This window comes from Brienomyrus brachyistius, unplaced genomic scaffold (assembly GCF_023856365.1).
Source record: "Brienomyrus brachyistius isolate T26 unplaced genomic scaffold, BBRACH_0.4 scaffold68, whole genome shotgun sequence".
Taxonomy (NCBI): Eukaryota; Metazoa; Chordata; class Actinopteri; order Osteoglossiformes; family Mormyridae; genus Brienomyrus; species Brienomyrus brachyistius.
Genome location: NW_026042343.1, coordinates 931,114 through 945,957, shown reverse-complemented (window position 1 = coordinate 945,957; position 14,844 = coordinate 931,114). Strand labels below are relative to the sequence as shown.

General features: G+C 44.8%; 1 protein-coding gene across 2 annotated transcripts; it reads left to right on the top strand.

Annotated features, from left to right (window-relative positions):
• Positions 1-2,902: 2,902 nt before the first annotated feature.
• On the top strand, positions 2,903-12,271 carry LOC125725493 (Krueppel-like factor 15). Of its 2 annotated transcripts, none has more exons than XM_049002441.1 (3): positions 2,903-3,099; positions 5,033-6,334; positions 10,331-12,271. In XM_049002441.1, the coding sequence occupies exons 2-3, from the start codon at positions 5,193-5,195 to the stop codon at positions 10,497-10,499; spliced, it is 1,311 nt and encodes a 436-aa protein (XP_048858398.1). In that variant the 5' UTR covers positions 2,903-3,099; positions 5,033-5,192; the 3' UTR covers positions 10,500-12,271. The 2 variants fall into 2 exon arrangements, with proteins under 2 accessions (XP_048858398.1, XP_048858399.1); XM_049002442.1 differs by lacking the exon at positions 2,903-3,099 and adding an exon at positions 3,946-4,276.
• The last annotated feature ends 2,573 nt before the right edge of the window (positions 12,272-14,844 follow it).

Here is a 14,844-nt window from a genome sequence, read left to right as displayed (position 1 = left end):
AACAGCCTAACAGTCGTCTTGTGGCTTTTCTTCTGTGCAGTTCACGCAAATCCTCATTGGTCACCTTTCCAAAACTCCACATTCTATCTCACCTCGGCCTGTATCCTTTCAAATCTGCTGGGGCATCATTAAAAAAACGTCTTTAAAAATTAAAATTGCATGTCTTCAAATCTGGCGTCATTCTTCAACGAACAGCTTCTCCCTTAACATGCAGAAATGATTACTGGAGGAAGCTGCCAGGACTCCCTTAGTTAAAACAATTGGAACTTAAATGTCAAGCTGCCAGTCTTTTATTTCCGATCAACACAGGGACTCTGAAAGGTAATTGGTAAATCACCAAAATGTAATATTACTCGTTTGAATAAACCGATTTGATCTATGTGGTGGGTGACGGAGGTTGCGTGGTCTCCCTGTGATTGCTTGGATCTCCAAATGGTCTCCCTGTGATTGCTTGGATCTCCACATGGTCTCCCTGTGATTGCTTGGATCTCCAAATGGTCTCCCTGTGATTGCTTGGATCTCCACATGGTCTCCCTGTGATTGCTTGGATCTCCACATGGTCTCCCTGTGATTGCTTGGATCTCCACATGGTCTCCCTGTGATTGCTTGGATCTCCACATGGTCTCCCTGTGATTGCTTGGATCTCCACATGGTCTCCCTGTGATTGCTTGGATCTCCAAATGGTCTCCCTGTGATTGCTTGGATCTCCACATGGTCTCCCTGTGATTGCTTGGATCTCCACATGGTCTCCCTGTGATTGCTTGGATCTCCACATGGTCTCCCTGTGATTGCTTGGATCTCCACATGGTCTCCCTGTGATTGCTTGGATCTCCACATGGTCTCCCTGTGATTGCTTGGATCTCCACATGGTCTCCCTGTGATTGCTTGGATCTCCACATGGTCTCCCTGTGATTGCTTGGATCTCCACATGGTCTCCCTGTGATTGCTTGGATCTCCTTCCGTCCAACTGATCTTATTGGTCAGAGTCACAGGGACTTAAAAACCAATCCATTAAAAATAGTAACTATTATTGATAAGACTGATGGCAGGTGAGCATGGTGCAGGACTATGGATGTTCTCTCCATGTTGCACGCGTCTCCTGGTCACTCTGATTTCCTCCTGCAGTCAAAAGAAATGCAATTAGGTGAACTGGTGTGTCTGAATATGCTGTGCATCCTGCCATGGTCTGAGATGCCATCAAGGGTTTCCCCTGCCTTGTGCCGCATGCTGTGTGGACGCCCCCAGGCGCCTCACAGCCCTACACTGGGTAAGCGCTGTGGGAAGTGGGCGGCTGAAAGCTGACGACATGAGAAATGTGTCTGATCACTTAAATGTGGCGAAAACTCAGTAAGAAGAAATACTTTCGTTTACACTGCAAAATGTTAATATTCACAGTCAGAATCACCTTTTATGCTGCCTGCTATAAATAAGCGTGATTTCTTTGGAAGGTCAAGAGCAAGGAAAAAAGACGGAATGATCCAGAAGCACGTGTTCTGCAGAGAAGTGGATAGAAATGCTTGAGATAGATTGGTTAGGATCTTTTTAATGTTGGGAGGCTAAAAATTAAAATATTAACATTTCAAATGTAAGAACTCACTGCAGCATTTTTTTATTTAATATTGCAACAATAAAAAAAAAGATCAAACATATGAAGCCTCTTTCTCTCTTCATTACTATATAAACAATAGCAATTTACTGTAGCACTTTTACAAGGCTTAAGAATAAGCGAGGTTGGCAAGGACAGAGCAGATCCACCAACACAAACAATGGCGTTGATGTCCTTACTGGCTACGAAAATAGCTGTCATCCCACCCCTACGCATTTACTAGTCTGACGCAACAGTCGCGTTCCAGTACATTTTAATAGACCGTGAGTTCCTCATTTAAGTATGAGTGAACTTTAATAGACTGAAAGCTTCCTGTTTAAGTCACAGTCCTGCTCTCTGCTCAACTTGACCCTGACCTTGTGATCATACCTCCTGATTTACCGATTGCAAAATAATCACCAGTAGGCCAAAGACATCTATTGAGCTGCTTATTTTCTCTTTCACTAACCTACAAAATTCGTTGAACAAATATGCAAAAAAAACATACATTTATAGCATATCTTATTGTTTTAGCAGTCAAGGAAACACAGTAAAAAACTGCTGAGAAACTAATGGAAATTAATTACCATTCAGGTAACAAAGTTTTCTCAATGTGCGCATGGTCCAGTTCGGTCGGTTATCCTTCATGTCATTGTGGTTCGTAGTTTTTTTTTCCTGTTCTTGGATCATGTCCCAAAAGTCATTCAGATAACGATTCTATCAATAAATAACTCTAGACACTCTTCGTCGACATTTTCAATCTCGATTCCTTATTTGGCGAGGTGGGTTGTCAACTCTGTATAAGATTTTTTTTTTGTTATTAAAAAAGAAGAAAAGGGAATTACGTTATTGACAACAATGTGTGACAGATGTTTATCTTCAGACCAACGCCAATTTTTATTTTGTCCCATTCTGCAATTTTGTTCTAAGAATATACTTTCGTCTCTGTTTTATATTTAGAATTTACCTTTATCTTAGTGTGCATTTTTGTGTCGAGAATGTACACATTCCATAAAGAAAACCAAGTAGACGTTTTTGTCTACAGTGTATGATATGATGCATGATATCACACACAGCGTTTATACAAACCGAGTTTACTCCCCGCTCTCAGGATCAAAACATTGTTGCTATGATCAAAACAAGTGGCGGAAAAAAGCCGACTGCTATTAAGACTGTGGGGGGGGGACGTGACAGGACTTATTTCGCTTGCAGGAGCACTGCGCAGGAACTTGTTCCAGTTGGCGAGGAGCGCGAGACCAGCCTCCGTGCGCCGCTGGCCAATGGCGTCTATGGCTGAGGACGAGCCTTCGGGAGCCTCCGCCTCGGCTTTATTCTTATAACACGCTCACCAGGAGTCATGTGATGGTAATATAGTACAACTACAGTACGGGGACGGAGCGCTTTCCAACACAGTAACTACCAGCCCGCCTCAAGGGCAATCGTACTTTATATATTTTCCTTGCTAAAACGACGGATTTAAAAGGGGGGATTATCATTTCTTGCTGACAAACCAGGTAAGACTAAATAAAGTGCTTTAATGCATCGGAATGGATTCTTGCATACGATCTGGGGTGTGTGGAACACCCTCCCCTCCTTCCCATGCAGGAGCATGCTGTGCATTGGACGAAAACATGTTTACGTTGTAGGGCTCAAGTACTGGATACTAGCTTACTCATGCGCTTGGCGGTGCAGTGTATTCAATTAGAGGGCGTGCATACATTTTTAACGTCGTGGAAGGACGCCAAAGAAATCTTGGAAATAATAGCCGAACCAGCGGCGTGAATAGTTACTGTAAAATCCACACTGTAAAAATGCGATCTGTTCGAACAGCGTGCGTGATTGTCTTGTACTTATTACATTACTGGGCTGTTACCACAATCAATATGCAATAAAAAAAACGACGAAACCTGAATTTATCTAACCGATATCCCTGTCGAGAAGAGAGACATAAATATACTTGATCCTGGCTATCATCTGACGTCCGATGACCGCCGCAGAAATAAAGCGTTTACATTCCTCGGTAAAAATAGATAGACGGATATTCAACTTTTTCCATTTAGCTGCGGCGAAAGATGATTATTCGCAACTGGGATGTACGGAAATAAACCAAACAGCACAAAAATGCACGAAGAAAGCAAACGTGTCCGTTTATGGCAAAAGGGGTATAATTGCACTTTGCACATGGTAAATCGGTGTGGAAATTGACGGTGGAGCGGAGTGCAGAATGTGCGGTGCATTAGGAGCGGATCCATGGTCCTGCCCGCTGCACGCTGTTGACAGTCACCAGAACGGGTTATTGTCGGTCATTTCCAAGCGGTGGGGCCGGGGAAGGGGAAGTCGGAACGGGGGTCGGGGGTGGGGACCACATTCTATAAACTGTCACAATCACAACCATTCATCGGCCTGATTTTTTCTACAATAGCTGTAATATTACAATCAGATCTGAACGCATAATAGCTGTCAGAAGACTAGGGGCGGACATTTCGGCAATCTTCGGATTACTTGCCGAAGTAGTTCGATTGTTCTTACCGTATGCACTGCGCTTTCAGAGATTTCATATATGTCTCGCTATTAAAACACAGCCTTTCAATTTGAATGACGCGTAAGGTGACGAACATGAAAAGAATGTTTTGTTCACGGCATGAGTCGACGTTTCTTTCCTTAAATGCGCTACAATGCAACATCCGGCAGGTAAGTAATGTTAGTAAATACAAGTAAAAGTAATGCTGTATTCGTGCTCTCCTCTTGACTCCGTGGTTCAGTATCAGCTTATGTGCTTGAAACGGGACCTCGACAGGCGTTAGCGTGCTTCTCGTAGTTGAAACCAAGTGCGTAAATTGCATATAACTTTTGTCAGGACTTAGAAATACCTGGTGGACGTTATCATTTCCAATTTAAAAATGTTGCAACGAGGTTTTTTCATACTGCCTTTTTAATGGAAAAAGTTCAAGTCAAATCACGTAATCTTTTACAAATTTTGAAACAGCAATTTATTTTGGAATACAGTACGAGTGGCCTGTCTGGTTAAAGGTGAGATCAATAAAGTCTTGTGGAGGGTATAAAGGGATCCTGATTCCCAACACCGGGGTAGCAGATTAATGTCAGGACCAGCGGTTTTATTTGCTTATTTTTTCTTTTCCAGCTTTGTATATAAACCATGGAACAGACTAGTGGCTAAACTTTTTACTACGAGGTAGCGGACCTATGGAATTAAACACGATATTAGATATAATGCAACATAGAACACAGAACTTTCCTGCCCTTTTCTATATGAGAAGTTTTTTTTTGTTCAAAACACACAGTTTCTATACAACAAGCTGATGTAAGGATACTCATCTCCTTTGTACAGCATCATAAATACCCGAAGACTTAATAATTGACGCATGCAGTGATTGACGGACAAAACAGTATTTTGTAATCTAACTTCTTTTTTTCTTTTTTTTATAGGAACGTCTGTGGATATAATTCTAGGAATTGAAGACGCATTTTTTCCAGCTGGATTCCGTGTGTTTCTGGAAGAAGACAGGGGAGTAAATTAATAGGCAAATATCATCGGTCAGGCACATAAACTGAAGGGGAAGGGCCATTTTATTTGGCCAAGCCAGGAATGGTGGATCACTTGCATGTGGGAGAGGAGACCTTCCTGCCTTTTGAAGGCTCCCCCGTGACATATAGCCTGTCAGACATGGTGACTGACACTGCGAGCTACCAGGTGCTGTCCCCGCCATTCTCTGAGGACGATCTGAGTGACTCGTCCAGCCCGCGCTCCTGTTCCAGCCCGGACTCCCAGGTTCTCAGCTCCAGCTATGGCAGCAGCTCTAGCGTCGAAAGCCAGGACAGCATCTTGGATTTCCTGCTCTCTCAGACCTCGCTGGGGAGCGTGTCCACCAGCCTCCCCTCCAGCTTCTCTTGGGAGTCACGCAGGGACTTGTGCTCCCAGTCCATGAAAGAGGAGCACTTCGACTTCCCTATCTTCTCAGCTGACCTCAAGGACCACGCTGAGCCGTTCCAGCCCACCCTAGAGGAGATCGAGGAGTTCCTAGAGGAGAACATGGAGGTGGTTACCATGAAACAGGAACCGGGTGAGGGAGAAGAGCTGGAACTGAGTGGTAAGCTCTCCATGCTGCCAGAGACCGGACCTCAGCAGTCAGGCCAAGCTGTGCCTGCTGCCAGCTCTGCTGTAAGTCCTAGCCTTGAACCCAAAAGCACGTGGCCCACAACAAACTCTAGTGCCGGTGCTTGCGACACCGTGATGAAGGAGCCTCCCAGCAAATCAGCTTCTGTTGACGAAGGGGGGTTGCCAGTTGTCCTGCAGATCCAGCCGGTTCAGATCAAACAAGAGCAGGGTCCCTCCACGGGCTCCGTGCTCCCAGCCCAGCCACCCTCTCCAGACATCAAGATCGCCCAGCTGCTGGTCAACATACAGGGCCAGACTTTCGCCCTGGTGCCCCAGCTGGTGCCCTCCACCAGCCTCAGCGTGTCGTCCAAGTTCGTGCGCATCGCGCCCGTGCCCATTGCCGCCAAGCCCATGGGCGTGGGGGAAGGAGGCGCTGCAGGCCAAGTGGCGGGACTCTTCTCCGCGGGCCAAAAGTTCCAGAAAAACCCAGTCGCGGACCTGATTAAAATGCACAAATGTTCATTCCCTGGCTGCACCAAGATGTACACCAAGAGCAGCCACCTGAAAGCCCACCTGCGGAGACACACGGGGGAGAAGCCCTTCGCCTGCACCTGGCCGGGTTGTGGATGGAGGTATGAACCTCATGCCAGGCTTCGATTTCATTCCTGGCAATTAATGTGATTAATGTAATTAACCTCTTCCAAAGAACCTCAGAATGCTTTTGCGTTGTAGACAACAGAATCTTAGCTCCGTTTATCATCACATATTATACAAACCACCAAAGATGCATCACATGGGAAGTTCTGCTAATTTTATTACTTACAGAGTAGACAACGACAGCACTGCTGTTCCTAGTAATTAGTCAATAAACTACCAAGCTACACCAACACAGTAATAATGTAAAGTAAGGCATGTTCTATCCGTGATAGTTTCTACAACGTGCCGTAATTGCGTGGGTGTGCTGGAATCCTGTGAACTTTGAAAGCCATGTCTTAAATTTACACCTGAGGGCCAACGGTGATCCCATTAAATGAAGTCACCGGGGTGCAGTGCCTCTTCTGGTGATGCCGGCCATTTTGGCTTTTTTTGTTTTCTTTCCAGTGCTTCTGCTCTGAAGCCTTCTTCTACAAAAGCAGTTAACCCTGGATTCAGGAGAGTCCGAAGGGGGCTTTAAGCTGCCAGTCATCTTGTGTCATGAACCTTGACCTGTACCCGTAGTGGTTAGGACATAAACCTCCGTATTAAATGTAGGTCCCTTCAAGTTGGCCATCCTGTGAACCTCAAATTAGCTGTTAGCCACATCCTGTGTAGTGGAAAGTTGAAAATGACCATAAATCCACATTTTGAATTAGTGTTTGGAAACGGTGTCAATTCCTCTTTACTGGTAACCATGACTCTTCCATACAGAAAATGCTTGATAATCAAAGGTAAGATACTGTGCAGATGGGAGTTAAAACAGATTATGTTCATAATCCAGAAGATCCTGGGGTCTAAATACCATTAATGCGTTGGGCTTCTTGTGAAAGCTTGTAGGCATGGTTCCCTCAGTTCTCAAAAATTTTCCCCATGGGCGATGAACGAAGCTATATCTTATCTTAGGCTCATCGAACACAGATGTGTACAATGACGAAAGTAACAGTCGAAGGGAAATAGGTGGTGTGTCTTTCATTTGTGCTCTCGGTTTTCCAGCAGTGTGATTCTCACGCCCTGGGTATGTTCAGGAAACAGCCCCAATAACGCCCACAGCTGTCGGCCTCCTTTAAATCCGCAGGCTCGGCCAGATTGGCTCAGGCCCGTGCACGCTCCATCAAGTGGCCGAGCCGGGTGCGAAAACCCTCTCCCCGCACTGGGCTACATGGAAAAAGGGGGAATGTTGTGGTTCTGCTTAGAATTCATCGCGATGACTCGCGCGTCCTTTCCAGGCCCTGCTGACCTGTAACAGCTATGGTCTGAAGATGACACGATCTGGAATTCACCCGGATATAAATAGACTCAGAGTTGCTTTCAACAGGTCTAATAAAGACAGCCCTAGAGCTGTTTATATGTGGTTGGTGACCACATCCACCAAACTCATTTCTCTCCTCTGTTTGGCTTCTATGCTGAAGTTATGTAACATCTAGCCAGAGTCCCTCTACTGTAACAAATCTCCTTGTGAGCATGTGCTCCTCAGCTAATGTTACTCGGCTGTTCTAGGGGCAGCGAAGTGAGGAAAAGTGAGGGGGAGGATGGTAGGGAGGGCTAGTCTGTGTGTATTTTGTGGGCTTATGTGTGCCTGCTTGATAAAAAGAGATGTTGAGGGACAACACCTGTTTGTTTGTGCGAGCGAGTGCGGCAGAGACTGAAAATGGGGCTGTGTGCTCAAGTGTATGTATGCTACTGATTACTGGTGAGATTAATGGACCATACATGTCAGGAGACCGTGAGTCTGCGTGTGCCTGAGAGGGAACCAGAAGGTTGATTTGCCTGCGCTGCGAGGTGTGTTTTTTGTACGTCGTGAAACCTCATTTACTCCTTGCGCACTTCGCTACCTGTGGCATGTTTACCTGAGGGAGCTCAGCCCCCTGGACACAGTGAGCCCCCTGTTTGGGCTCATGCCCGCCGCTATAATCTCTGCCTTTGTGAGGCCTGGGAGGGACAGCGGTTGCATACACACTCCGGGGCTCCCCGCAGCATGGCAGACTTGCGGGGGAAGTTCACAAGGCAAGCTGGGACAGAGGTCTTCGCGGCGGGGAGCCGCGGCAGCGAGAGCGATACACCCAGCCTGCTGGCACTTCCCGTACCACGTGCGTAAGGCCCTGCGGACGTTCTCAGCCTTCTCTCCCTCATTCATCCTGGCAATTCATGCATATTCGCTGGGACGAAGATCTTAGCAGCTAATTGGCCAGATGTCACCAAAATGGTAGCATTTACTGAGGTGTAACTTGAAGGGCTGTACAGTAACCATATAATAATATATAATAATGATTTATTCTTTTCATTCAGGCTAATATTTAATTCATAATTGTTTTTGGCCTTTGGAATGTATTATTAATGTTCTTACCAGTCAACATTCTGTATATCTGTTACACGTCAATATAGCATGTATTTTTTAACACCTCACAAGCCTTCAAACATTATGGGTGTCAGAGAAGCAGGGCTAATACAGCCTTTGAACGTTTTACAGACAAAGTGGTCTTGTCAAGTAACAAAGAACTGAGGCTCAGGAATTAAGGAAAGTGATTTTTTTTTGGGGGGGGGGGGGGGGGGGGCTGACAGAGGGAGGAGGGCTATTCTATAAATTTTTTTTTGCCCACAATTGCACTGGAGGGATCTGCCTGGAAAAACGAAACCAACAAAAGCTACCTACTGAATAGTTTCCATGACCCCCCCTTTGGAACGTTTGGTCAGGCGGTCTGATTGAAAATGAGTGGGAGTGGCTTGAAGTCTCTTAGCGCGGGTCTGACTCCCAGGCCTGGGAAAGAGAACGGGGCTAAAAAATTTAAAAAATCACATCAGCATTTGAAGCACGACAAAGGAGCAAAAACCCAGACGCCAAGAATCTCACATGTGCCTGCATCTCAGTCACAGCACAAGCGCTGGAAGAGTGTGGCATTTCGGTTTCTCCAGAAGTAGCTTCCAGGGAAACCCAGATCTGCTAAGTCCTTCAGTATGAGCGTGGATGTAGAGGATCTTCCTGTGCCTTTGAGATCTTCTCTTGAATTCGGAACTGAAACCCAGGTTTAACCAAAGGTGTAGCAAGCCTTAGCCTACAGAAGAATGTAACCCTATTTGGGCTGGACAGCGTTCATTGTGTTTTTTGTGATAACAGAGTATGGCCTGTTTAAACTACACCCTGCTTTTGACAGAACTAGCCCTTGCAATAGACTTTATCAAGCGCAACAATGCCCTTCTCCTGTTCACCATTGTTTGATCACGTTTGTGTACCTACTTGGGCATTTCTGTTTGTCCATTGTTAAATGTCAGATTGTCTGACCTCTTGATGCAGTTGTTTTCCTGTATTATTATGTAATGGTAATCCAGAGGATTCTATATATGGGCACCAGCAATCTTTGTGGTTGAGGAACGTGTCTTTCAGGTTTATGGAGAAATTTCATGGACGTCTTTTAAGCCCTGTGCCTTGTGAGGGAGGTTTGTTCCCAGAGTCCTTCAGGTGGGGTTCACTCTCTGTGGGGGCAAATAAAGCTATAAGAGGAAATCTGTAACCAGCATGGGCACAAGCTTGGAGGCTTATACTGTAGGATGGAGATCCGGAGAACTTCAGTGTGGGAGGTGTTTCCAGATAAAGACCTGGAGTTATTTCCGTGTGTTTCTGCTCAATTATAGGGCGCCCTCAGACATTAAGTCTAAATTGTTGATAATGGCAGTTGGTTGTGTTTTTTATAAATTTTTTTGGAGTGACGTGGGTGCAGAGTCGTCTTATTTTGGTGTGTGGTGAGGGGACCAGACGCAAATTTTCCAGTTCACATTCATATGCATATATATATATACATATGTGTGTGTGTGTGTGTGTGTGTGTGTGTTTCTAAAAAGATAAACACCTGAAAAGTGAATTCCACTCAGTCATGTGTGTGTTTTGTGTTCATCGACTGAGTGACTGACCAGATTCCTTTGCCGGTTGTGTTTGTCAGGTTCTCCCGTTCGGACGAGCTGTCCCGACACCGCCGATCCCACTCTGGAGTGAAGCCCTACCAGTGTCCCGTCTGTGAGAAGAAGTTTGCTCGAAGCGACCACTTGTCCAAACACATCAAAGTCCACCGCTTTCCTAGAAGTAGTCGGACAGTTCGCACCATCAACTGACCCATTGTGGATCTCTGGAGGACCGAAACCAATGGGATAGAGAGCCTTGTGTGTGTGTCTGTGTGTGTTTGCGTGTGTGTATTTCTGTTATAACTTATTTTGTTATGGGAAAACAAGCAAGAAAAATGCATTTGCGTTTGGTTCGGTTCCTGAAAGTAACGGTTGTCTTCTGTCTCGTTCGTTTCCTGTTAATGTTTTAAAATATCAGAGTATTTTATTTTTCGAAATAGGTTTTTGTATCACGTTTTTTCAGTACACGTGATTTTTATCGTGTTGCGTACAACCGCTTGTTGACATTCCTCACTTCATATGTCGTTTATAGCCGAAGAGGGTGGGATTTTTTTGAATACCAAACCATTTTAGCTTCTTTCTGTCTGTCTGTTTTGTTGTCCATCATTCATCGTTACGTGGAAATTATGATGGGGGGGGGGAGCGCGGGGATTCATGGTGCAGAGGCAGCCTAATAAGTTATGATAGACATCAGGGTGATGTCGCAATAAGCTAACGAGGATGTGAGGAGTTCTCATCGCAGGAAGAAAGCGAAACACGGCGCACTGATACTCATGAAGGTGGCCAGACACACTTACTGAAGCACAGCACACACTCTTAAGACTTAGTATGTTTCTATCTAAACCGCTAGGCCTTCTGATCAGTATTGAATGATTCATCGTTTTTTATTTTTTTGAGTGTGTGTGACAAACTCTCTTTGACTTTCGTGTCAGTGGCTTTTGAGCTGAAATTTGAGAAAAACAAAAGTGATATAAGATTAGCTTTAATGTACTACATTATTCTTATTTGGGGGTCAATAACTCAGTGGTCTTGATGATTTTTCTATAGTAAATATATGTTAAAGTGGAAAAACACTAAAATGATATGTATACTCTGTGACCAGGAACACATATGCCATAAGATATATAGACATGACTGTTATTATTATTATTATTATTATTATTATTATTATTATTAGGGGCCTTTAAACCAACGTTGGCTCCGGGTGAGCATTGAGATGGCATTCCTCATGATATCTCTGTCTCTGTATGTGCGTGTGTATGAACAGTTATACATATAGATGTATATACAATTTGTTTTGTTTTCTCTGAGTATTTCATGAAATTGAAAAATAAGCAAATACTTAAGGTTACTGTCTTATTGGCCAGCTCTGCTGACACATGATCTGCCTCAGTAAAAGCTCTTTACTGGAATGCCCATATATATTTTTTTTCCGTTCGTTTATTTGTTTATTTTGTTCATTTCTTTGTAACATAAGTGGCTATGTTATCGTCTGCTGCAGATGTGAAACTGGAAAGTGTGTGGTGCTGCCCCCCCCCCCCCCCCAACTCTTCCGCCTCCTGGCGTAATGTAACCAGGACAATAGCTGAGGAAAGAACGCTGAGCCCTTGTATTGTTGAGTGGCATGCCACTGCAAACAGGACACTTCTTCCAGCACTGCACTCTTGACCGGGAACACAGCTGGATGCAGAGAACACAGTACTGCTCCCATCCTGTAAAACATCTCGGAAGAAGTGAGAGGGAGGCGATGCCACCGCAGTGCATTCCTGCAATTTCAGCTGGACACTGTAAATCTTGTGTAAAAACTGGTGTTTATCACACTCTATGAATGTATGTAAATAGATCAAACTGTACATAGGTGCATCTATATGAGACAAAACTATTGTAATAACATCTTAATTCCATGATTGTGAAAATATATAAATATATCTATATTTTTTTGCTTTACATACAATACATTTCCAAATAAAAGGGAAAATACACGTTTTCTTGTGTGTCTGCAGTTACTGAGGTCATTCAGGAACAGCACCAACTGATGATCAATGATCAATGAGTATTAATAAAACATTATTCAAATACTGTAGCGTCACTGGGAATGTGCAGAGATGTAATGTGCACTACAGAAAGAAAAAAAAAAACGATCAAGGGGATCGATTCTGAGAGTTGCCCGAGTTTGGGATAATGAATGGTTCATTATATGCTGCCAATACTATGTAATGCACTTTACGCAGTACTTTAGGAAGTACTGAGTAGTTTCCACACAATAGTGGTAGCTTTGTTTGATTACGATTTCACAAGAAAATCACATTATGCCGTGGGCAGGGAATTGAATGTTCTCTGAGGAAACTTGCGCTTGTTTCTCAACTTGACCTAAAAATCACAACCTATCTATGCTGGGAGCTGTTCGTATTCATGTTTATATAACTGTCCAGCTACATGGATGCATTCTCTAACCCCTTTTCTTGGAAAGGCATGGATGCATCACACTAGTCCATCACAGGACACTTGCACAATCGCACACCAAGGGCGAGAGATGTCATTTCAGCCATACGCATGTCTTTGAACTGCTGGAGGAAGCTGTAAACTCTTATAAGACGGAGAGAGCTTTAACTGCACATGTGCTCAACTGGGCCTGGATTCAAACCCCCACCCTTGGTGGTGTGTGGCCAGCATCCCACCTCTGATGCATTTGGTTTATATGCGATATTGATATAACAAAGCATCACTGCCCACCACTGCTATTTCTGCTTAATTCTTCATTTTATTAGAAGGTAAACGTGTGAGAGGCCGCTGACTGTAAACTCTGGGAATGAGCCAAGCCTCAGCTGTCATCCAGCTCTCAGCAAACATGCCTGGCGCTCGCTGCATTCTCACCCCGGTAAACACCAGCAAGAAGAATAACTTTCTTGCTAGTTCTGGTCCAGTTCTCCTTTAAACCGCTGATAAATCGCATGCATTTCCACTGTGTACCATGTCTCTCCTTTACCGTTTCGAGAAGTAAACACCCGGCTGTTACTCCTGCAGAATTCTCTGCTGCAGAAGCCTGAGCTTAAATTAATTAGTGAGCCCTTCGGAGCTCTGAAACATCTTATGTTGGTTTCTTTCTTGAAAGAAAAGCTTGCAGTGCTGGCAGTGGCTACGGAGGAGCTCTGTATTAATCTGGGGGCCAAGATGTGGTCCATATGGAACAAATTTCAGTAGGAAGTGCAGTGCTTCTTTTCAGATGTCAGTTTTATTCCTATCTATGGAACTGTTCCCTTAGCTGCTGAGTCATCCAGTAAAAGGAGAGTAAAAGCCCAAATGCAGTTATGCATGAGGTGTTTGGGGGGGGGGGGGTAAATGGCCCAATTTTAAAACATGCCATCTTCGTGAGAGTGGGGGGGCTTCCAAAAGAAGCAAAGGAACTCTGTTCTGGGAAGTAGCCAAGAAAAGTGTCTCACTCATTCCCTTGGAGACCGGCCTGTGGCATTGTGTAGACTAGCTCAGATTTAAACGGCTGAGGTTACCGCAAATGGGCTCCCTTCCGGGGTCTTGGTGAGCGTCCAGGACCTACAGTGGATCATCTGAAAGGGACGAGGAATTCGGGAAGCTGAAGATCAGAACCACAGAGACGACAGACGTGGATTTAATAAGCGATTCGTATCTTAAGACGCTGGGATGACAGAGGCTGTGAATCACATGTCATGGAATACTTTTGCACACATTCCGAGCCGCTCGGCCAACCACAAAGCGAGTTTCTTGGAAGGGAAACACACACCACGTTCTGGGGCTGTGGATTGTGTCTACATAGTCGTGGAATGTAAGAAGCACTGGGGCATTTTTTAATACCCAAGAACAACATGCAGCACAGCAGTAAAACGGTGTGTGGGCTTGTGCGTGGTTCGAGGGGGGAGTATTGGGTAGCAGGGTAGGTTCAAAGCCTTCCTCAGGAGCTCCAGTTCATTCATACCTTTTCTTCATTTGGATAATCTCACCGGGCTTCAGGGTCAGGGTCGTCTATGGCTGTGTTTCCCAATCCGATCCTTGGGGACCCACAGACAGTTCACATTTTTGCTCTCTCCCAACTCCTGGTAGGGAAGGAGCAAATATGTGGATTTTCTGACAGGGAGCTCGGAGGGATCAAAAACGTGGACCGGCTACGGGTTCCCATGGACCGGACTGGGAGACACTGCTCTATGGTTCTGTGCCTTTCAAAAGAATCTGCTTCACAGTATAAACGCACATAACACAGGATGTGATCTCAGACAGGTCCTTGCCTTGTATTTTCAATTCATAGTAACGTTATTTTTCCTTGCTGCTTTGATCCTCAGAATGTCCATCCATGACTGAGAAACTTGACACCTTGAAAGCAAGATGTGCAAAGTGCATGGAGTATGGATGGTGCCTGTAAAGTCACATCCGATAGGTGGGATTGACACCTGTGTCTGTAAAGTCTCATCTGATAGGTGGGATTGACACCTGTGTCTGTAAAGTCACATCTGATAGGTGGGATTGACACCTGTGTCTCTACAGTCAGATCCGATGGGTTGAATTACATCTCTAGAACGAGCAAAAA